Source organism: Ceratotherium simum, chromosome 4, assembly GCF_057802395.1.
Source record: "Ceratotherium simum simum isolate JZ-2026a chromosome 4, ASM5780239v1, whole genome shotgun sequence".
Taxonomy (NCBI): domain Eukaryota; kingdom Metazoa; phylum Chordata; class Mammalia; order Perissodactyla; family Rhinocerotidae; genus Ceratotherium; species Ceratotherium simum.
This window is the reverse complement of record NC_141903.1, coordinates 58443524-58468232: the sequence shown is the minus strand read 5'-3', so window position 1 is coordinate 58468232 and position 24709 is coordinate 58443524. Positions and strand designations below refer to the sequence as shown.

Genomic DNA, 24709 nt, shown 5'->3' with positions numbered 1-24709 from the left:
CTCATCTTTGATACAAATGTCAAGGTTTTCAAATCTTGATATTGTTATGAATTGCATTTGTACTTTGAATTTAGCATGTTTGCCTGTTAATACATTTCTTATCATGACATACTGTATCTCAACTTTTGAATTAGGGTTAGATTCTGTTTGCTTTTCACTACATTATTCATGATAGATTTGGCATCAAGCTTTGATTTCTTTTAGTCTGTGTGACATTGGATAAATATCTTAACTTCTTTGGTTCTCCACTTGAAAAAAAAACAGTTGGCAATGCCTATTTCACAGTGCAGTGCTGAGTCACTAGTACGTAAATTATAAAACTCCTAGATCTTGAAACTGTTGAAGATGAAAATTGTATATAACTTGTATCTCAAACAACTAGTATGGAGGTAAAAGTTCAGTAAGTAGTGTTTTGCAAAGTGCTATGTGAATATTATTCATTGATTTAAACAATATTTTTTGTATGGCTAAAATACTGTTCTTGAATTATGGCCTTAGAAGTAAACTTCTTAGTAGTAGATAAAGAAATGAGGTTTTTAAGCAGTTTCGTGTGTCTTTATGGTTCAGCATAACACATTTTATTGAATGTTCCTAATTAATATATTTTAAAAAACTAACTTAAAGCCAAGTTTTAAGTATTTTCAGATTCATTTAATTTTTTAAAACAAAGGGATATATTTCAAAAAGGAAAGAATTTATCTACTTATTTTTTCTTTGGTAATTAATTTAGAAGAGAAACAACAAACCACGCTTACAGAATGGTATTCAGCTCAAGAAAATACTTTCAAACCTGAATCTCAGAGGCAGAGAACTGTTCCAAATGTGACTGATGAGTATGATTTATTAGATGATGGTGGTGATGCTGTCTTCAGTCAGTTGGTAAGACCTCACTGGTTTCACGCTGGTAGTTTGAGTGAAAATTGTGTAGCTTGAAAAACATAAGATTATAATTTTTTACTGCATTATTAAAGTGTAACTCTTAGTTTATCTTAGGCTACAACACATTTTTCATAACAACTTTCTAACACTTTTTTTTAAATAGTGCAACATCCTTTATCATTTTATACTGAGTTTAAATTATTTAAATATTTTCTCTAAATTTTTTGAAGATAGTTATAGATATTATGCATATACATTATTATTGCTTGATATTTTATCATTTCAAAAGTTTAAGAACTTATGAACTAAACAATTAAGATAAGCTAAGTTAGGAGAAAACTGAGTAAAGACTGTTGGTATTAGAGCAAATAATCAATACTAGTGTTGTTTCCACCACCAACTGGCTTTGTGACTTTATAAAGTCAATCACCCACAGTAGACCTCAGTTTCTCCTTCCCTTCTCCTTTTCTTTGTTCTGTTTTGCCACAAAAGCTTTTACAAATGAAATACTTCATAGAAGCCCTGCCTGTTCATTCATCACTCTCCACCCACTTCCCCAGGTTGGGGCCTCTGCTACCTTGGGTTCTATGGAGTCTGTTTGAGAACTACAACTAGCTGATTCCCTAGGTCCCTCTGGTCTTTGATACTGGTTTGGAATTCTTAAAAAGGCATTGGTGATTAGTGTGATGCAGAACATAGCTGGGACTATGCACTTTTTAGAAAAAGAATTTAACTCTTTTGAGCACGAGAAGGTACATAACACAGATATGCTTGCAGTTTTCTGCCAGTGTTTAAAGTTCTAATATATCCAAATGAAGTATACATGAGTTTTTAAAAATACTTTTAAAGAATGTTTAAAAATTGTTATTTAGTATAGGGAACATTCTTTTGGTTCAGTGAGCAGCATTTTGACCATTAAATTAGTGGTTCTTAAGCCTGGCTGCACATTAGCATCACCTAGGGAACTTTTAAAGCCCTATGGAATCTGGCTTCCATTACCAGAAATTCTAATGTGGGACCTGGCTTCAATGTTGAAAAACTCCAGGTGATGGTCCTTCTGATGTGCAGTTGGGAGAGAGAACCACTGGTGTATAGGTGCATTTAGCAACATCCTATCAGAAGCACATTTAGTTAATATTTTGACTGGATCATACTCCTTTGTTGACAAGCTCATTCTCAGATAAAAGATGAAAATAAGAACAAGATACAGTATTGTGAGTGGTAATATTTGTGATGAGATGAGAAACTTTTATGTCAAAGCCTATGCTATAAAATATGGTTAGTAATTCTTGTGACCATTATGGCCATCTCACTTTCTTTGTCAACATAGATTAAGCTATTAGCTAATTTAAAATCTTTGCTTTTTTTTAAAGACAGAGAAAGATGTGAATTGCCTTGAACCATGGTTAATAAAGGAAATGGATGCTTGTCTTTCTGATATATGGCTACATAAAGATGTTGATGCCTTTGCTCAGGTCTTTCACCTTATTTTAACTGAAAATGTTAGTGGTAAGTGTAATTTATTTAAAGTTTTTTTTTATTACTGTTGCAGTTATTTATGGCAGAAGTGTAGTTTAATTCAAAATGTACCACATTTTTGTGTTCACAACTAATAATTTGTTTTTTTGGAGTACTTTTTTCACATGTACAAATCAGGATCTTCTTATTAGCCTAGTAGAATAAATAAATATTGTTAAATCAGGGATTCTTAACCTAGTTGTCTCCAAAATAGTTTTATGGAGTCTGTGAATATATGACAATTATGTGCAAAAATATTTTTTTGTATATATATTGTGCACATAAATATACTCCCCCTAACCCCAAGGGAATATCTTAGATTTTCAAAGAGATTTGTGATTTCAAAAAAGGAAGGAAAAAAAGGTTATCGACCTTAAAAATGAAATAACAAGGTCTTTAGCTAGCCAAAATGTGTTTATTCAGGAATAGCAGAGGAATTGCAATTTGGGACAAGCAAACTATGGCAAACTGTAGACAAGTCCAAGGAGACAAAGAGAAGTCAGCTTTTATTAGGTTTTAGGAGGAAACTGGGGAGGGCTGTGGCAGTTTTTCGTTGGCTGCAAGTGGTGGGGAGCTTGCTGTTGCTGGGTCAGAAGGAAATCATCTTTCTTCCTGTTGGGTTCTGTAAGCTGTGGTGAGTGATATGTGTGTGAGAGCCCTCTTTTCATGGCTTCCCGACTCCATTTTGATTTAGGTTTCTTTAGTTCATTTTCATGTTTTCCCCTCTTGATCAAGATCTTTCCTTGAAAGCATTGCTGATCAAGAGTTAGGTTATCAAATTTTAGTGGAATTATGTTTTGTCCCTTGGTGCCAGGAAGGACCTTTCCTGGATGTGATGTTTGACGTTGGAGGCAAAGTACATAGTGATCAGAAACCATTTGGGCCACGTTTGAGTAACAAGGAGAGTAGAAGAGAGGAACACTCAGGCATTTTCACTCTTAAAATCATATCTTGTCCAAGTTATAAGCATTGGCAGTCATCTCAGAGTGTTGAGCTAACATCATTCTGTTTGGTGTGTCATTTCTGTGAGGTTTGACAGACAACAGGTACAAAGTTTAAAAATAATTATGCAAAGCAGAATTAAAAGTAATATGACAAGTCTAGTTTATATGATGGTTCTAGCCCATGACCCTAGACTTGAAGGTAGCCAACTGAACAAATCAAAGGGCCGTGGAGAGTCAGGTGAAATTTGTTGTAACCATTGCACTTGTGCCTTGATCTTGCGTAATTGAGTTTCTACTTCCCCAGAGGTGTCGGATTATCCATATACAATAGGTGGTATTTGCTATCACACAAACACCTCCTTGTTCAGCAATTAGGTAATCAAGGGCTATGCAGTTGTCTAAAACTATTTTAGCCAAGGAGTCAAGTGATTGTTGTTGGACTGCTATTGCTTTGGCTGTGGAATCAGCTAGCTCTCCTAATGTTAGGGAGGGATTTCTGATCATACACTCTTGGCACTTAACTCCACCTCAAGGGAGAAAGGCTCTTCCTATGGAGGCAAACCTGGAGTCATATATGTCCCCGGGTAGTTCCCATTTAAGATGCTTAAGAAGGTTTAGTGGGGAAGACCAATGGGAAGCTTCAGATTTATTATGGATATTAACAGGGATAGTTAAATATCCTGGTAAACACTGGCCCCATTCGCCAGCTGTCCAAATGTTTATAGGCCCGTTGAGAGTTCCATTTATCACAGACAAAGATAAAACCAGGTGGTACACATAAGACTCCTGCTAGGGTTTGGTTATTAATAGTGATTTGTTGATTGGCCCTTTTGAGCCAAGGTCAGTGGTGTTTGGGGAATATTTGGGGAGAAACTATCCTGTTTTGTGGACTTTGTCCCCAGTGGCTGCACAGAAAGGGGTTATTTTGTTACGGCAAGCAGACTTAAGATAATACTAGAGGGTCATTGCTGTCATGGACAGATCAGGGTTTCTGGTGGCAAATTCATCAGTCAGAAAGATTCCCCCCTTTGGCAGTGGATTGGGAAATAAGGATAAGAGCATTATCTTTCCAAGAAAGAGAGGGAGAAAATAAGCGAAAAGTTAACAGTGGGGAAAGATATATAGGCCTGGTCTGTTCATCTTGGGAAAGTTGTTTCCTTCAGCTGTCATCTATGTCAATTCCTGGAAATCTTTACTTTTAGGTAACCAGTTGGCGTGCATGTCCAGTCAGGGTTGGGTCCTTTCTTTAGAAGTGACACTTGGATCCAAGAGTCTGTTCCTTGGAGTTTAGTGGCACAAGGGTTGCTTAACAGTACCTGATAGGGGCCTTTCCAACGGGGTTGAATAGAGTCTTTCTGGAGATGTTTTTTCCAATAAATAAAATCTCTAGGCTGTAAGGTGTGATGCTTAAGGTCTTCATCTCCTGGGAGTGTGCTATGGAAAGATTGTTCTACTAATGTATGCATGCATACTCTCAATGGATGCAATTAGGTCTTTACAATATGGAAGTATATCTCCTTTTATCACCTGTGAATCAAAAGAGGCAGGGGCTAGATGCGTTGGATGTCCAGTAATTATTTCAAAGGAGTTTGATGTCCAGTAATTATTTCAAAGGAGTTTGTAAGTTCCAAAGGGGGTGGCCCTAAGGTTCAGAAGGATCAGTGGCAGTGCTTTTGGCCAGGATATTTGAAGGGTCCCTACAAATTTTGCCAACTGGGTTTTGATGATGCTGTTGGTATTTGACTAGTTCTGAAGACCGGGGATGATAAGCACAGTGAAAATGTTGTAGAACTGGCCAGATGGCACAGACTTGTTGTAGTACTTGACTAGTAAAGTGGGTTCCCCAATCACTATGAAGTCCAAGAGGGGGTCCCCAGGTGGAAATCCTTTCCACTAGGGTCTTAGCCATGGAGGAGGCAGTGGTCTGTCTACATGGAAAAGCTTCAGTCCAATGAGAAAACATGCAAACCATTACCCAGACATATTTATACCCATGAGATAGGGGTAGCTGTATGAAATCCATTTACCAGACCTCAAATAGTCCATTAGGCAGTTTAAAGTGCACGGGAGCAGTGCAAACAGGTTTTCCTGGATTGTATTTTGGGAATAAAACATCAACCTTGGATCCAACATCTTCCTGAGAATTCATTACTTGGAAAAGCAACATTAATAAGCCTACATCTGGTGTTAAAATTCACAATATGCAACATTTTAAACAGTTTGTCAGCCTGCTCCCTCACTTTGTCATCACCAGTCTGGGCATAAGCGTATGCCCTATTCACTGCTGTTAAAAGGGCACTAAGCATTTTTGATTCCCTGTCTTTTTCTTGACTTGTTGAGGTTTATTGGAGACCCTCATTATTTGAATAATTTTAATACTCCAAGGCAGAGGCTGTTTAATAGTGGTGGGGTTGAGCACTGAGAGTGTAGCTCCAGTATCGATAAGGATGGATAGAAATTCATTCCCAATCTAGAGAGTTGTTTCTCCAGGCTGGTTTAGAGGAAAGATTGGGAAAAGGCCCTGTGATTCCTGAGAGTCCCATAATTGGGAAGTGGGAGGACATTGGAAAGATTGGTTGGATGACTGAAGATGCCTGGAGTGTTTGGTTTATAGCAGTCTTTTTTCCAGTATCCTGGCTTCTTATAATTATGATAGAGGCTGGGAGGATTTTGCTTAGGGGCTTCCATCTGTTGAAGTTGGAGATTAAGAATTTTAATGGTCTTTTTCTTAGTAGAATCATCTAGGATGCAGGCTAATTTGTTTGCAAAATTAAGTCTGGAGTGGACATAGTTTCCCATTCTTTTCTGGTTCTCTTAACCAAGAGAGAAAGGTCCCGGTTTAGCCTATTAATAACATGGAGTTGAAGGCTGCCCGAGTGGATTTGACATCCATAGGGAGACCAGAATTCTCCTTAAAGATGATTTGGAGTTGACTATAATAGTCTTGCACAGGTTCACTGGGTTTCTGGATGCAAGCCTGAATCTTATTCCAATCAACGGGTTTTGGGAAAGCTGTAGGGATTGCTAGGTGAAGTCATTTAGTGATTGCCTGAGCCTGATCAAATAAGAAGGCAGGGCGTTGGTCTTCCATTTACAGTTCTAGAGATTTTTCAGGATCATCCTGATTAGCTGTTTTCATCCAGTGTTGGGCTTGGCCTTTGCCAATGAGCATGTGAACTAGCTGGTATAAATCAGAGAAACCTGGTTGGTAAGTCTGGATGACTATATTAAATTCCTCAGCAAATCTATGAGGATCTTCAGTAACTCCAGGAAAATCTTTGATCATGGCTAGTAGTTTGACCTTAGTCCAGGGGACATAGGAAATTAGGGGCTTAGCATTAGGATGCTCAGAGGGTGTGATTTTAAAGGTTAATGGGTTGGGATGAGGAGGAAGTAGGGAGAGGTTTAGAGAAAAAGGGAAGTTTAGTGATAGGGTTGGAATGAGGAAGTGGAGGATACAAAGGAGTGGGGGTAGGGCAGCAGGGGGAAGAGGAAGTTAGTGGGGAACGGGTGAAGGGGGTGAAGAGGCTTCTGATGCCTTTATATCTTCTTTCAACTGTTTATTTGCCTCAGTCAATTTAGAAATAGTATTTTGTTAAGAGGCAATTTTAGAGTCCTGAATACACTTGGAAGCCTCAGCATACCAATTGAAATAGGCATCCCATTCAGTTTGTTTTATTTTAGAGCTGCAGTCTTCAAGTTTAGTTCTGACAAAACAAATTTGGAGAGATCGAAGGTTCCCCATAATGGCCATTGAAGTTCTAAATTATCTTTGGTTAGGTCAGTCCGTTTAGTTAAAAATACACATGAGGAGGGACTTTTGTCTTTCGATATAAAACTGGCCAGGGTCCCAGAAGGAGGGCCATCCTGAGAGTGTTTAGGTGTTCATTAGGTGTCCATAATCTTAGTTTAGGTGTTCAGGAAAAAAACCAAGTCCTTACCCAAAGGACGATGCTTTTAAGAAAACATCTCAAATAAAGTCAGAGAGCTCAACCAAAAAGAGGGAGCTCGAATGTGAGAAGAGACTGAACCGAAAGGAAGAAGATGACTCAAGGAAATGGAGAACACTAAGGGCTTGAGTGGGTACCATACGTGGTTCCAGGGTCGTTAGTTTCTCAGGGGTTTGTCTCCTTCAGGTCCCTTTGTGGTTGTCATGAAATCAACCTTAAAAATGAAATAAGAAGGTTCTTAGCTAGCCAAAATTAGTTTATTCCAGAATAGTGGAGGAATTGCAATATGGGACAAGCAAACTATGGCGAACCATAGACAAGTCCTAGAAGACAAAGAGAAGGTCAGCTTTTATAGGTTTTAGGAGGAAATTGGGGAGGGTTATGGTGGTTTTTCAGTGACTGCAAGTGGTAGGGAGCTTGTTGTTGCTGAGTCAGAAGGAAATCATCTTTTTTCCTACTGGTGTCTATAAGTTGTAGTGAGTGATATGTGTATAGGAGCCTCCCTTCATGGCTTCCCGACTCCGTTTTGATTTAGGTTTTCTTTGTTCATTTTCACAAGGTTAATAACTTTGCTCTATATTTTTCATTTAGTAAATGGAGAATTTTAGCATACCTTTGATTATATAAGCTCAAGTTCTAATTCACATGTACATGCTTTATGTCACGTGACATGTTTTCACTAATGAGTTATCCTGATTTTGTTAGTTGATTATGGTGGATATTGGCAACCAGAGGTGAGTTTCAGAACTCTGAAGGCTTCTAGGCAAAAGGGGGAACGAAACATTATAGAAAATCAGTACTGGAAAGGACTTAGATGTCAAGTAGTTTATCCCCTCACCTTAACTTCTCAGCATTATTATTATAATTATTGATCACTACCTTCTTGAAACATTTTCTTCAATTAACTTCTGATATTCCATACTTGATTTATTTTATTCTCATCTCCCTGGCTGGAACTTTATGCTTTTCTTGGCAGGATTTTCCTCCTTTTCCTGACTTGTAAATATGGAATGTCCCAGGTCTCAATCCTTAGATCTTATTTCTGTTTACACTTGCTCCCTATGTGGATCTCATCTAGTCATAGCTTTATTTATTTTATTTTTATTTTTTTTTGTGAGGAGATCAGCCCTAAGCTAACATCCATGCCAATCCTCCTCTTTTTGCTGAGGAAGACTAGCCCTGAGCTAACATCTGTGCCCGTCTTCCTTCACTTTATGTGGGATGCCGCCAGAGCATGGCCTGACAAGTGGCGTGTTGGTGCACGCCCGGGATCCGAACCCGGGCCGCCAGGAGTGGAACGCGCACACTTAACTGCTGTGCCATGGGGCCGGCTCCCTGGTCAGAGCTTTAAATATTTATTTAAAATGGCTCCTAGTTTTCGTCTATAGTCCTGACTCTCTGCCCCCTTACTTTAGTACTCTTAATCACTTGACATCTCCAATTGGATGTCTGTTAGGGGAATGAAACTGGATATGCCTAAAACCACTCTTGATTCCCTTCTCACCTCCCTCTCTCTCAGCCTGCTCTTTCCTTAGTGTTTCCTTAGTGATCATAAACATAACATGCATTAAAAATGCATGTGACTGGCCATCCTAGACCTACTGAATCTGAATCTAGGGTATTACCATTCACCTAGTTGCTAAGACAAGAAAACATAAAATCATTCTTGATTTTGCTCTCACACCCCACGTATATATCCATTAGCAAATCTTGTTAGCTTTACTTTCTAAATAAATCCCAAATCTGACCACATTTCACTTCCCTTACTGCTACCATCCTAGTCCAAGCCAACATTTCTCACCTGGACTATTGCAGTACGCTGTTAACTGCTTCTATTCTTAAGTTATTGCAGTCTGTTCTCCAGAGAGCAATCAGATTAATCCCTTTAGAAAGGACGTTGGATTATGCTCCTTCCCTGCTCTCCACTCTCCCATGGCTTTCAATTACACTTTGAATAAAAATCAAAGTCCTTTTCCTGATTTGGTCTCTGACTGCCTTTTTTGATCTCATTTTTCTGCTGCTCTTTTCCATGTGTTCACTGTGCTTTAGTCACTCTCATCTGGCTCTTCTTCATATATGCTGTCACATTCCCATCGTTGGGTCTTGGCTTTTGTTGTTTCCTATGCCTGGAATGCTGTCCCCACAGATAATCATATGGCCCAATGCCTGCTTCATTTAGGTCCCTACTTAGATATTGCTTTCTCAGAGAGGCCTTTTCTGATCATGTTACTGAAATTGCACCCATCTCTCACTATTTCTCCTTAACCCTGCTTTATTATTCATTACTGTACTTTCATTACCTGACATCATATACTTTTTATTTTTTTACTACCTTACTCATCCACTGGAATGTAAACTATATGAGGGCAGAAACCATGTCTGTTTTACTCATCTGTGTGTCCCCAGAGGTTCATAGTAAGCACTCAAGAAATATAACAGGGTATAACTTTTAAGCTTCCTATGAAATGATAATCTGTTTGAACACGTTTAGTGCCAGGAAGCTCGCTATCTTTCTTGAGGACATTTTTTCAGATTTGGTTTGTTTTAATTGTTAACTTTTTTTTTTTTAATATGTTTTGAAGTGAAATCTACCTATATAGCTTCTATCATTTTCTGCTTCTGGGATGATAATGAAGAGATTTAGTATCTATTTATGCCTGACAGACCTTCAGGTAAATGAAGATAGTTATTCTTTCTCCTTTTTTTTGTTTTCTGGTCTGACCATACCTGTGACTTTGACTATTCCTCTTTAACATAACATGGTATCTAGTCCTCTCCTGTCCTCATCTGCCTTTTCTGGTTATGTTCTAGTTTGTCCCTTTTAAAAAGCATAGTGTCCAGTCCTGAGTGTTAATCTCTTAGTGATCAGCTTTAGGTTGAATAGATCTATCTACTCTTTACTTATATTAGTTCAGCCTCTGGTCAGTAAACTCTTTACCAACTGTATTGTCTTACTGATTCATATTGTCTTTGAAACTTCTAGTTCTTTTTTTTAACATGTGATTTTATTAAATTATTCCCCCCTAACATTTACTTGTTTTGAATTTTTTTGAGCTTAAGACATTCTATTTATTCCTTTTAAATCTCATAGTTAGATTTGGCTCATTGTTTCTGCTTAACAACTTTTTTTTTCAGTTCTAATTGTTATCTAGTATATTAATAAACTTTCTCAGTTTATTAACTTGAGGGGCCTGGGTCAGTGACCAAGCATTGTGTATACTACAAGAGGCTTTCGGTCAATATTTGGCTGTAGTTTCTCAAGTGGTTATAATTCCACATGTCTACTAATCTAACAAACTTCTTAAGAGAGAAATGAAGATCTTTTGGCATTTTTTGTTCTTTGTAAGTATATTTTGACTCCTATTGATCTGCTTTTTTTCAGCTTATCATTCATTGAAAAAAATGATCTATATTTTGACAAGTAATTTTTTTTATTTGGAAATGTGGACATTTGTTCATCTCCAGTTTTCTGGCAAGTCTTTTTTGTTCCATTATTTTAAAAATATTTACTCTGAACAGTTTAGCTATCTTACCTGAAAGTTAGGAAATTTGAACTCTGAGATATGTTGCTTTAAAATATTTATGAAGCCTTTAAAAAAGTATTTATATATTATCCTTGACCCTCTTCCTACATATTTCTTTAGTGAATACTAGACTATTACTTTGATAGAGGTCATCCTATGGACTCAGGTCCCTCTTGTTTATAGTTTTATTGGACATTTTCCAGAGCCCAGTATTCTAATGTCTTTAAGCCATGTGAAGTAAACTAAAATGTTATGGTAGCTCTGTGAACAGTTATTTACTTCCTATCTTTTTATTTCTTTTCTAAAATCTCAACTCTTAATTGGCACCAAAGTTGAAAATACTTCATGTGATCCAGGAAGTCTTGGGCTTCTTTTTATTTTATTTTTTTGGTGAGGAAGATGGCCCTGAGCTAACATCTATTGCCAGTCTTCCTCTTTTTGCTTGAGGAAGATTGTCCCTGAGCTAACATCTCTGCCAGTCTTCCTCTATTGTTTATATGTGGGAGCGGCACAGCATGGCTTGATGAGTGGTGTGTACGTCTGCGCCTGGGATCTGAACTCATGAACCCCGGGCCGCCAAAGTGGAGCGTGCGAACTTAGCCACTGTGCCACCGGACCAACCCCTTGGGCTTCTTTTTAATGCCATCAGTATCCCTGTGTGATCCTGGGGAGGCAGCTAGTAATTAGCTGGTTTAGTAAGACTAAGTGTTCTCTGTCATGCTTACTGTTCTAGTCATCTATTGCTGCATAACAAATGATTTCCAAATTTAGCAACCTACACCATTTATTATCTCACATAGTTTATGAGAGTCAAGAATCTGGAAGTGGCTTAACTTAGTGCTTCTGGCTTCTAGTCACGCATGAAGTAGTAGTTAAGCTGTTGTCAAGGGATGCGGTCATCTGAAGGTGTACTGGAGTTGGAGGATCTGCTTCCAGGAAGGCTCACTCACATGGCTATTGGCAAGAGGCCTCAGTTCGTCTCCGCTATTGGCAGAAGGCCTCAGTTCCTTGCCATCTGGACCGCTCCGTAGGGCTGCCTTATTCTTCCCAGGATGTGGCGGCTGGCTTCTTCCAGAGTGAATGATTCAAAAGAGAAGGATAAAAAGCAAATAGGAAGCTGTAGGTACCTTTTATGACCTAGTCTCTAAAGTTGCATATCATCATTTTCACTTTATTCTGTTCATTAGTGTGAGACACTTAGTCCAGCTCACATTCAAGGAGAAGAGAATTAGGCGCTACCTCTTGAAGGACATTTTAAAACACCCACACTTATTCATACCCCTCTGCTCAAAATACATACATTTTGGTTCTGTTCTCTAAGACTATCAATCGAATATTCAGTTGAAGCAGTAATTCTCATATAGTGAGTACGATTATAATCTTTGCAGACCTCTTTAAAAATGCATGTGCCTGGCCATTCCAGACCTACTGAATCTGAATCTAGGAATAAGACATGGCTATCTGTGCTTTCAGAAATAAAAAGCCTGAGGTAATTCTCTTCTAAGTCCCCCTCCACACCTTAAGAACCATTGGTTTATGTTAATTATGGATACCATGTTTTACAGTGTTATTAAATAAGGGTAATTGGGTATATGTGGAAAAGTAAAATTTTCCTTTTGTAATTATCTTACATTTTACTGCAGAGGTTTTTCCAGTGGTAATTTCTTTCTGAAATTACCAATTTTGTATTTTAAGCCAGTTAGTGCTAAGCAATTGTATATTGTATTGCTTGAGAAATATGTTCTAGGAAGGAACTTAAATTCAATAGAACTTTAATTATTTTTGTCATGGAGGTGTTTTATGGGAAGTAAATTTTCTGCCAGTGTTATTTCCAATAAGCATTTTAGAAAATAACAGCCTAGAATGATGGGGGAATAAAAGCAAAACAAAAGAACAACAAAAAATTGTGTTGAACTTTGCATTTGTGCTTTTAAGCATTCATTACCAGCTACTGATGAAAATTAACTTTTTAATTCTTCTTTAATTATTTCTTGTCATTTGATGGTCAAGGCAATATCTAGATTTAGGAAGATTATGTGAGATTTCTGCAAGTTAACAGCTTTCTTTTTCTCTTTTAATTATCTTGGTAAGATTAAGACAGTTTAACAAGTATCTTTCCTTCTATCTTTCAGTTGGTAGTCCCTATTCCATTCTGTTTATACTAAGGGCATGTCAATAACAGATCTCCTTGGATGATCTGAGTTAAAGGTCATGTGATGCTGTAATCATGTAGTTAGGTGAAGGAGCAAGTCCCAGGTTAATTCTCTTGACACTCAATTCTTTCATTAAAATTTTTTTTTAATTAAAATAATTTGGAAATTTAACATATATTTGTCTTTTCCTTCTTTTAGTTGATTACAGACATAGTGAAACCAGTGCAACAGCTCTAATGGTTGCTGCAGGACGAGGTTTTTCAAGTCAAGTAGAGCAGTTAATTAGCATGGGAGCCAATGTCCATAGTAAAGCATCAAACGGCTGGTAATTCTAAACTGTGTCCATTTTTTGTATATCTTTGTAGAACTACACATATGTTTTGATTTCTTATATTTGTCTCTATATTAAAAGCTACGGTGTGATAATTGCTGGTATATCTCTAATGGGTGAATGAGTAATTTTGAGTGACTAGTTTTATAATTTTGAGGACATTGTTTCTCCGTCTTAATTTGATATCTTTGAATTTTGGCAGGATGGCTTTAGATTGGGCTAAACACTTTGGACAGACTGAAATTGTGGATCTTCTAGAATCTTACAGGTAAAACTTTATACTATGTTTTATCAATCCTAACTCCTTTTTAGAAAGCTTAGCCATGTAAATCATAGAATGTGACAAATGTAGGCTGTTTATAGTCTCTTATCCAGAGATTTTTTTTTTTGTAATTCTAAGGAATTTTTCTAATTTTTTTATAGGTTGCTAATAAGATCCATTGTATTATAATATTTGCCTTATTTTTTATTTTATTTTGAAAAAGCATAAGGGGAATTTGCAGTTAAACCTGGTAGATACAACACATGTATTTTTCTGTGCATTTTCCCAAAACCTCACTAAAATGAAAAGGAAGGAATATTAAAATGTGTAAACTAACAAAGTCAAAGAGAATAGAAGAGGACATGGCAACTGATGGAAGATATTAGTAAATTTTTAGATGATAGATGGCTAATGGATCAGTGGTGTTTGATTTAGCAGAGCTAGAAAACTGCAACCTGAGTGTCGGCAGAGGGAAGTGCCAATGAGAAACTTATTTCAGCTTTGGAATTTATTAGAGCTCATTCAACTACTTCTGAATGAAGCAATGAAAGAAGGGGCTAAAAATATAACAGAATTAGTTGAAATTCTCTATGAGGAACATTTAGAATTCCAGATTCCCTTCTTCCCTGCCACTAGGTGATATCCCTTCCCTACCTTGGCAGGAAGTGGGAGATTTATTAAAAAATTAAGCCATGGAGGCTTTGGACTGGCATTACCAGGCACAGTGATAGAGTGGGAATGAGGTGTCAGAGAGGAAGGGGGTTTAAGTGAAAGTCTACTTAAAGGCTGAAAGTTGAGATACCATCCACTCCCTTCCCCTACTGGCTCTGTCACCTTTTCCTTTTTGAAGCTTGTTTTATGTTCTTTGGCAGAAAACTTGAGAATCCTTTCCTGGAAAAATAGACCAAGCCTAGAGAAAAGAATTAGAGTTATAGAAGGTTTTGTATTTCTTCAATGAAATGACCATCTTTAAACCAGATAGCTCAACAGTCTCCACTGTGTATGTGGAGTTTTTTTGTTCTTTACCTTTTAAAAATGAACAAACAGCCAAGGATTGATCACCAGGTGTTTGAGGGGGAAAAAGCACCCACAAATCAAACAAGCAACAAAATCAACAAAAAAACCTGGAACTTGGATGAAACTAAGCGTGAGTGATCAGAAGAAAACTTCAAAAACAGTAATAGAAGATATTCATGAGACAAAAACAGAGTACTGTTAATAAAGGAACAGAACATAAATCTTTGTTCAGATTTCATGGTTATGAAGGCTACCCAAGTTTACCCTATCTGCTATTATAATCTGCCTCCTTGTGCTATTGATCCTCCTTAACGTGTTCTTTTTCTTTTGTCCATGGGACCTACCACTCTCTGATAAACTATATAATTTACTTACTTACTATATTCCTTGGTTTATTATCTGTCTCTTCTCTCTATTAGAATTTAGCAAGCTACTTCTGTCCTTTGTTCAAGGACAGTTCCTGAATATGGTAGATGTTCAGTGAATATTTGTTGAATGAATTAATAAGAAAGAGCTCTTATAAATTAAAAATATGATAGAAAAAAATTCAGAAGGGTTGCAAGATAAAGTTGGGAAAGTTGCTCACTTAGTAGGAAAAAAGGACAAAGGATGAAAAATTGTAGAGAAAAGATAAGAAAATTTATTTTATGTGTGCCCTTTATGAGGAAACTGTTAGAGAATGTGCTCCACAAATATCAGAAAGTAAAATAAAACAGAGAAAAACATAGTAGATCCAGCATAGAAGATAAGTGAAAGAAGTGCTCAGTATGTTGGTGCAGAGGAGTGTTAACTGTGACATCTGCCCAGTAGGCCTAGTCTCATGGAAACAGAAGATGGAGAGCTCCAGGAAGGAAGTCCCTGGGGAGACTGGGGGGAGGGAGATTACTTGATGTTTTCGACCTTATTAAAAAGGCTTTATGAATCTATTTGAGACTTTGGGAACAATTTGTGATAAGTACACAGAACAGCAAGCAAATAACAATTAGACAGTAATTACTCAGAAAAACCCAAAAAGTTGTAGAGGAAAGGAAGTGTAATCATAGTTCACTCTATGGCTCATGGTAAATAATGTTTACATAGTTATAGTGAAGTAAAGGCTGAATGAATAGTTAACAAAAATTGTATGGATTGGTGTGGTTGGTGACTATATGAGGGTGGAGGTGGTGACTTCATTTTTGGTTAATTGGAGGTTCACAAATAATGACTAAATTGTTAAATCAGTAAAGATACACTTAGAAATGTGGAAGTAAAAACCAAGAGAACTGGCTAAAAGAATTGAAAAAAGCCCTAAGCACTGTGACTAGGAATGGAGAGAGGTTTTTGTTATAACGTTCATAAAACCATTTGTTTGTTAACACAATGTTCATGTGTTATTCATTTAAAAAAAAGAGTCAGAAGGGCAATACTTTAAAAATCCTATGAAACTAATCCTTCTTTTAGATAATTAAAGATTTTAGGTACATTTAGATAGATATTTAGGTAGATTATGTAGATTTTAGATTAGATATTTAAAGAAAAGAAAAAAGATATTTAAAGGAAAAAGGTAAAATGTATTTTGTAATATATTGATAGCTTCTGTTTTCAACCTATAAGAGTCTCAAAAAAGAAAAAAATGGAGTCTGAAGTTAAAATATATTAAAACATCTATTATTCAGGAAGATATAAAATATTTTATTTGACTTGGGTTTTCGTTTTTAATTCTATATAGTGTCAGACATTAGATGAAGTAAATGTTTGAAGTATGAAGTTAGTTTTGTCACTTTAATTTCATTAAATGGTAGCGTAGGTTACAGAATCTCAAAGTTCTTGCCAGATCCAAATGCTAATTCTAGTATGTTGTCATTTCAATAATAGCTCCCAGAACTTGGCAATCCTTTTAGTGCTAACACTTTGAATGTTCAAGAGATTCTTTAAGTTTAGTTCACTAGACACTACAGATTACCAGGTAAAGCAATTATCTGGATAATATTTTAATCATGCTGGCTAACTGGGCTTTCTTTTTATTCTGTAGACACTGACATTATCAATTATAAATTTTAAATATTTAAAATTAAATTTATTATTATGTTTGCTGGATTATTGATAATTGATATCTAAAGTTTATAGCTTTAAACAAAGAACATAATACCCTCTTCATTTACCTGTTAAAAAGTAAGGAAACAAAATACTTGGAATGTTTTAAAATGGATCTTAAAATTTAAAATACTACAAAGTTGTATAAGTTAAATATTTTCCCTGTTGAAAGCAGTCTTATGTTATTTTTCTGCTAAGCTCTTTAAGAGAGATTGGGCTGCACTGAACTTCCTAGAAATCTTATTAATAATTATTAGTGATGGCAGTGGTTTATATTTTTACACACAAGATGAAGCAAGGCATTTATTTCAGTAATTTATGCTGATTCCAAACTTTTGGAAAACAGCATAATCAACCTGCTTTTAGTATAGAAGTACCAAATTAACAGTCATGTTGAACTGGTTCCTGTAGAGTTTTTTTTTTTAATGTGGACTTTTCTTCAGAGTATTGTTTATAATAGTGAACAATTAGAAAGTCTATTAAGAAATATAAATGATGATCAAAGTTTGTTTTTAAAATTTTATTGAGATAAAATTCACATACCGTGTAATTCACTCATTTAAGTGTACAATTCAGTAGTTTTTAGTATGTTCAACGTGTTATACACTCATCACCACAGTCAATTTTGAGAACATTTTCATCACCCTAAAAAGAAACCTGTACTCACCAGCAGTCATTCCTCCTTTCCTCTAACTCTCCCAGCCCTAGGTAACCACTAGTCTACTTCCTGTTTTTATAGATTTGTCTCTTCTGGACATTTCATATAAATGGAATCATATAATATGTAGCCTTTGTGATTGGCTTATTTCATTAGCATAATGCTTTCAAGGTTCATCCATGTTGTAGCATCCTTTTTCTGACTAAGTAATATTCCATTCTATGGAAAGACCACAGTTTGTTTATCCATTCATCAATTGATGAACATTTGGGTTGTTTCCATTTTTTGACTGTTATGAATAATACTGTATGAACATTTGTGTATACAGATTTTTGTGTGAACATATATTTTCATTTCTCTTGTATATATATCTAGGAGTCAAATTGCTGGGGTATAGGGTAACACTGTGTTTAACATTTTGAGGAACTGCCACGTTGTTTCCCAAAGTTGCTGCACCATTTTATGTTCCCACCAGCAATGTCTGAGGGTTCCAGTTTCTCTACACCTTCTCTAACATTTATTATTATCTGTCTTGTCAATTATAGTCATCTTAGTGGGTGTTAAGTGGTATCTCATTGAGATTTTGATTTTCATTTCTCCAATGACTAATAATGTTGAACATTTTTTCATTTGCTTGTTGGCAATTGGTATATTTTCTTTGGAGATGTCTTCAGATTGTGTTTTTTATAAAGCACTTATTGCCAAATTTTACTTTGGATAACGTACTTGAAACCAAAACATGAATTATATTATAGCTAGGACATTAAGTATCACTTACCCTCCTTGGGGTATATTGAAAATTTGAAGAAGGATGTAATGGGAATCATTGGCCTTTAAGGGTTACTCTTTTTAATGAAAAATGACTTGGTTTTTTTTTTTTAGTGCTTCCTTGGAATTTGGAAATCTGGATGAAAGTTCTCTGGTTCAAACAAATGGAAGTGACCTCAGTGCAGAAGACAGAGAGCTCCTGAAAGCTTATCATCATAGTTTTGATGATGAAAAAGTAGATTTGGATTTGATCATGCATCTTCTATACAATATCTGCCATAGTTGTGATGCTGGTAAATAAGTATTATCTAAAACTGGAACAAAAATGTATACTTTGATTTAAAAATTAATATTTTGTGTGTACAAATTTTTATATAATTCTATTGATAATAAAGCATAAATAATCTCTTAAGTGTCATCATGTATTACAGTTTATCAGTACTTGAAAACGTGATGTAGTCATTATAGCTAGTTATGTTGATTGATTCTGCTTTTACAATGAGATTTAATATTAAAAAAATCATTCTTCTCCGAGGTGCAATATTAATTTTCCTACCTGGATATGATGAAATAGTTGGACTGAGGGATCGCATCCTGTTTGATGACAAGCGGTTTGCTGACAATACACATAGGTAAGAGCTAAAGCTTTATATTTGTTGCTTTAAATAACAGATGGGTACCATAGTATATTTTCTCTATCAATTGTCAACAGATATCAAGTCTTTATGCTTCATTCAAATATGCAAACATCTGATCAAAAGAAGGTATTGAAAAACCCGCCTGCAGGTGTTCGAAAAATAGTAAGCTTCAGAAAATCTTCTTTTTTCCATTTTATTAGTCATTGATTCTATTTTCTTATTAACTATAACATAATATCCCATTGCAGATCCTTTCCACCAATATTGCTGAAACCAGTATCACAGTCAATGACGTTGTCTTTGTTATTGATTCTGGTAAGGTGAAAGAGGTATGTAAGGATAAGTTGTGTTTTCACTTAAATGAGGGAGGTTAAGTGCCATTCCAATAAATGCTTTTATAACCAGAATTCACTTTAATGGGAAAATTTCTGGTTATAGATGAATTTAACATAGTAAATGTTAATTTCACTAACGTGACTATTCTACCTTAAACAATTCAGTATATAGGATCTATCTTGTTATTTTAAAAAATTATACAAAACATTTAGCTTCTGCTCAGTAAATGCTAGGAAGAAACTAAAGGGTTTGGCAGTTATAGTGAGAATTTTATCAAGCAGTGTGGGAATTTGATTACATATTTTATATGTTTTCTTACCTGTGGGCATGGACCATGTCCCTCTTGTTCGTTGTTATATCTTCAGTCCTCCACATATAGTAGGTATTCAAAAGATATTTATTTCAAGAGAACCTTGGTGAGAGAAAGCAAACATAAAACCAGGGTTCAGCAAATGATAGTTAGCAGCCAAATTGGGCCCATCACCTGCTTTTATAAAAATAAATTTCACTGGCTCACTGCCATGTCCACTTTTTTGCTTATTGTTTGTGCTGCTTTCAACATTGCAATGGAAGATTTGAGTAGTTGCAACAAAGATCCTCTGCAAAGGCTAATAAAATATTTACTGCCGCCCCCTGATATAAGTAAGAGGCAATGTTTATTTCTTTTTAGTATTGGAATGTCCAGCAATTCTTGTTACCCTTGACTTTGGTAGATCCTTTCACTGAAAGAATTGAAAGTGACAGAAGTAGTTGATTTTTCAAAGAAAGAAATACTGTCCATGTTGTGGAAAGCAAATTATGACTGTTCTAGTGGATATAAACGATCATTTCTAATGTGAAAAAATTGTTAGTTACAAAATATTTTCAATGTGGTTTTTAGGAATTTCTTACAGAAAATACAATTTTATTATAAAATGTGGACATTTTATTATAGTTGGATACTGTAAAGGAGGGATAAATTTCATTTTTTGGTAAGAGGATAATGATGAATATCATCACTAAGTCTGAAGTGAGTCAATGAAAATTCAGATTTTATTGCACTAAAATTATCTAAAGCTGATGAAGTCAATTTTGAATATTTTAGAAATTAATTCCTTTAGGTGTTATTTATCAAGTAAATCATGGTTTAGAACATGATGGTAGTGTCAAGTTATTTTACATACAAAATTGGCTAATGTAACATTTTATTAAAAACTAAATAAACAGCATCTTTGCTAAAAATCCCATAATTAACTATTATGAGAAGACATTTGTATTTTCTCTATGTAATTATTTTATGAAAGGGTAAGTATAAGTCACTGAATGATTGAAGTATATATTCTAGTTAGGGATGCATTCTTTTAAAATATTTCTCTGTAGTAAATTTTCACTTTAGATTCTTTGAGGAAATATGAGGGTAGTAATAGTTCTTTTTTACTTTCTCTTTTTGTAACATTCTGGATAGACTAACTGCGTTAGTGGCTCGGCAGGAGGTAAAATGGATGGGGTTAAAAATCTGGGATAGGTTTGGGATAGATTTAATTCAGCAATTGTTGTTATTCTTATTCCTCTGGATCAGCTCCCTGGAAAGTATTTCAGAAACTGTCTTTTGCCGATCACTCCTATTCCCCACAATGATGTAAATCTTATAGAAGGTGACCTCAAGAGAACAGATCAGTTCTCTCTAATCTTGGTGCCTTATGAGAACTGACTGCCATTATCCAGCTGTAGCAGAGAGAAAAAAATAGCTCAGCAAGGCATAGAATGAGGAAGTTTTACAGCTCTTCTGAGTTTAGTTTTCAGTCTTTTCTCTTAGAATGATTGTAACCAGAAATCTGGGTTTTTTTAAATCAACACTCTGTTTAATTATCTAATCAAGAGAGGCTTTTTATTATCCTTGGCATGTTAAAATATATTCATAATGTTTCTTGCTATTTCTTTTTAAATGCCTTTTATGTATTAACATAAAGATGATTTAAATATTACAGAAATCCTTTGATGCACTGAATTTTGTTACAATGTTAAAAATGGTGTGGATTTCCAAAGCTAGTGCCATACAACGAAAAGGCAGGTAATGTATATTTAGTGTACATTCATTCAATTGCCTGTAAAATGGAAACATTTTCATTTGTATTACATATTTAATGTATATTCCACTTTTTACAAAATGCTAAAATTTTCATGTTAGTCTTAATTTTTATATAATTTTTGCAAAGTAAACATAATACTTTTTTAAAAGTCAAATTCAGTTATGTTAAAATTAAAAAATTTTGCCTAGAATAATTTACACACAGAAGACGTAAGAAACTTAAAAAATAAAAATAAAAGCAAAAATTCTAAACATTTGCAATACAGGACAAAGGACTACTTTCTGTATTATACAAAAAAGCTTTTTAAAATTAATAAAAATCAATGCATTAACCTCACATATACCACTTCATATATACCAAAAGAAGTACAAATTAATGAGATACTATTTTTTGCTTATCAGAGTGGCGTTGATGAAAATGTTTAACAGTACACACAACAGAGTTGGCAAAAGCATGGGCCAATAGGCTTTCATAGTTTGTTGATGGAAGTATAAATCGGTATGACTTCTTTAGAGGGCAATTTGAACCTGTTCATTCAAGTCTACCCTTTGAAAGTGGATTCCACTTCTTATAATTTATCCTGAGTATGCTTGCACATGTGTGCAAAGATGTATGTTTAAGAATGTTTTTTGCAGTGTTGTTTGTTATAGTGAAAAGTCTGGGAACACTGCAGTGTCCATCAATAGTGAAGTGGTTAAATAAATTGTGTTTTAGCCACACAATGGTATACTAGGTAACTGTTAAAAGGAAAGATGTAGATGTATGTGTTTTTATGTGGGATGAGTTTTCAGACAATATTATTAATTGGAAAAAGTAAGGTATAGAACATGTGTCTAGTAGTCTCTTGTGCTAAAAAATACATGTATATGTTTGTGTGTCTATATATATATATAGACACAAATACATTGTTAAGTCTGAGAGAAACATTAAAAAACAACTGTTGACTCTGTGAATGAGGATTTATGGAGCTCTTGAAGGAAGGAGACTTAATTTTCGTTTTATATTTTTTTGTAGTTCGGTTATTTATTTTAGTACATGCATTACTTTTTCATTTTTAAAAGGGCAAGATTAAAGAGTATCATATTTTTCATTAATTATTTGACTAATTTTTCTTGCATTTTAACTAATAGGAAAACACTGAATACTGACTTTAAAAGAATGCCTCATATGCTGAAGACGGTGAATGCATTATTTCTGTACTTTGTAACTTCATGTAATGCCCTTGAGGGCTTTGTTGTTATTGTATCAATTGTCTTTTTATGACAAAGTGTGGCTTGACATATTGAGTTGTACTTATATACTGTTAATAGTATATTATTAGGGCTAAAAATCAGAAATTGTAGAAATTTCCATTGTCATCTTTCTCAACAAATATTTTTTGACAGCCTTCACTGTGCAAGTGTTAGGGATACAATGATGAATAAACTATAGTCTGATGGATCAAGTCTGAAGTGGGTGGAATGTTGCCACCCATTTAGGAGTCCAATAAAACAGTTTTTTTTTTCTGTGCTACAACTGGATAATGCTTCTAGAGGAGTTAAGATAGAATCTGAGATAAATATGAATAAAGAGGTGTTGTGGAAAGGCATTTCTGGCAGAGGGAAAGCATACACAAAGGCCGAAAGGCAAGAATGAGCAGAAAATTGTTTGGGTGAAGTTTAGTTTAGAGGAGAATAGTGAAAAATGAGTGGAAAGAGGTAAGTTGCAGACAGGTCTCTTTCTTTTTTCTCTTTCTCTGTTTTTTTTTTTTTTTTCCTTGATAAACCAGGGGATGGCATGATTATGGTTTTCTTTCAGCTCTTTGAAGAATGAATTTGGTAGAGACAAAAATGATGGTAGGAGGACCCAGCAGGAAGCTGTTTTATTAATACTTCCATTTACAATAAGGAAGAGATGAGAGTTGCCTGGATTGTTATAGTGGTGGTAGAAATAAAGAGAAATTGATAATTAATTCAACAGATATTAAGGAGAGTAATATTGGTGATCTTATGTCCTGGGGTGAGGGGTAGGGAATAGAGTGATGTCAGTCAGGTTTCTGTCTTAGAAAATTTTGTGGATGGTAGTGCCATTGTCAGATAGGGAAAATGGGAATAGTGGTTATATTGGGGAGAAGAATTGACTTTTGGTTGTGTTGAGTTTGAGTTGACCGTGGAAAATCCAAGTGGAGCTAAGAGGCTTCTGAAGTATAGGTCTAGAATTAGGATAAGGAGATCTAGAAGGTTGGAAATTGAAGTCAGGAGGATAATTAAGATCACCTTGGGAGAGAGGGTAGAGTAAGGAGAGCAGAGGGCTGAGGTCCAAACTCATGAGAACATCCAACATTTAAGGTCTGGGCAAAGATAGAAATCGCTCAGAGGAGGCTGGATAGGTGGGAAAGCTGATGGGTATATAGTGAGGGAAGTATTTGATGAAAGAATGGCCCAACAATGTCAAATTTTGTAACTCGTATCACATTATGTTATAGTTATGTTTGGGGCTCTGGATGTGAACTTTGTGAGGATAGGGATTTTCTCTATCTCTATCACTTAGCATATTCAGCCTTGCTATTAGTTCATATAGTGACTTTGGGTAAAATTAAAAGACTGCTTTTCCTCAAGATATTTTTCTACAACTTCCCAAAAGATATACAAGTCTCTATGATGATGAAGTAAATGATACTCCCTTGGAGTTGTGTAATACATAATTTGCACAACTCTAATCAGTGGGCCTGAACTCAGTGCTTGGTATCAGCTCAGTAAGTTGATTAAATTTAAATTACCATATACTTATTCATGCTTTATTTTTTACTTACTTTCGTATGTATGTTTTTTTTTTTTATTTTTACCATTACCTTAGAAGGTATATCAGGTAGGTGTCATTTATGAATCTCACTTTATAAAGGAGAAAATTGAGTTCGGGACAAGTGAAGTATCTTCTGAAAGGATTTACAGGGGTAAGAATCAGAGTAGGGATTCAAACTCAGATGTCCTGATCCTAGTTCATTGTCTCCTAAATCACATTGCTTTTTTACAGTTTCCTTATTATAGTCTTTATGGCTTCTTTGAGTCTTAATTTTGTATTTTACTGTTAAGGGCAGGGCGATGTAGACCTGGAATTTGTTTCCGGCTGTTCAGTAGACTCCGATTCCAGAATATGTTGGAATTTCAGACTCCAGAACTTTTGAGAATGCCATTACAGGTAGAAATTTATTTAACTCTAAAAGGCTGTTTTTGTGGGTGAGAGAAGAGAGGGGCCATTTCAACTTATACTGATTGAACTGTTAATTAATTTATAAGACAAAATTATGAAATATATATTATGGAAGGTAGTTATATATATAACTAACATTTTTTTCTATACAAGAAAATTTAATCCATAAACCTTCAAAATTTTAATGAATTACTTGAGTGCATTTAAATTATGGTACAGTTTATAAGTATATTGTTATTTTTTATGCAGCATTCTAAGAATCTATTAACCACATAGTGTTCACCTTTTACGTTCTCAATGAGGAGTGGAAACAAATTATTTAAGGTCCAAAGTCTCAGTTTAATATACTGAAATTACTTGGGTAGTTTTGGAACTGAATTTATTAAGATTTCCTGGCCTT

At 35.2% G+C, this 24709-nt stretch overlaps 1 protein-coding gene across 2 annotated transcripts in view; it reads left to right on the top strand.

Moving 5' to 3' along the window:
- The window catches only part of YTHDC2 (YTH N6-methyladenosine RNA binding protein C2), a 77158-nt gene that overhangs the window by 21474 nt on the left and 30975 nt on the right, over positions 1-24709 (top strand). For both annotated transcript variants that reach the window (XM_087429917.1, XM_004420304.3), the window contains 10 exons: positions 731-879; positions 2253-2388; positions 13167-13293; positions 13502-13567; positions 18192-18370; positions 18613-18709; positions 18790-18877; positions 18964-19044; positions 21019-21101; positions 24192-24297. In XM_087429917.1, the coding sequence (XP_087286043.1) occupies positions 731-879; positions 2253-2388; positions 13167-13293; positions 13502-13567; positions 18192-18370; positions 18613-18709; positions 18790-18877; positions 18964-19044; positions 21019-21101; positions 24192-24297 (1112 nt within the window). The remainder of the gene's footprint in view (positions 1-730; positions 880-2252; positions 2389-13166; positions 13294-13501; positions 13568-18191; positions 18371-18612; positions 18710-18789; positions 18878-18963; positions 19045-21018; positions 21102-24191; positions 24298-24709) is intronic.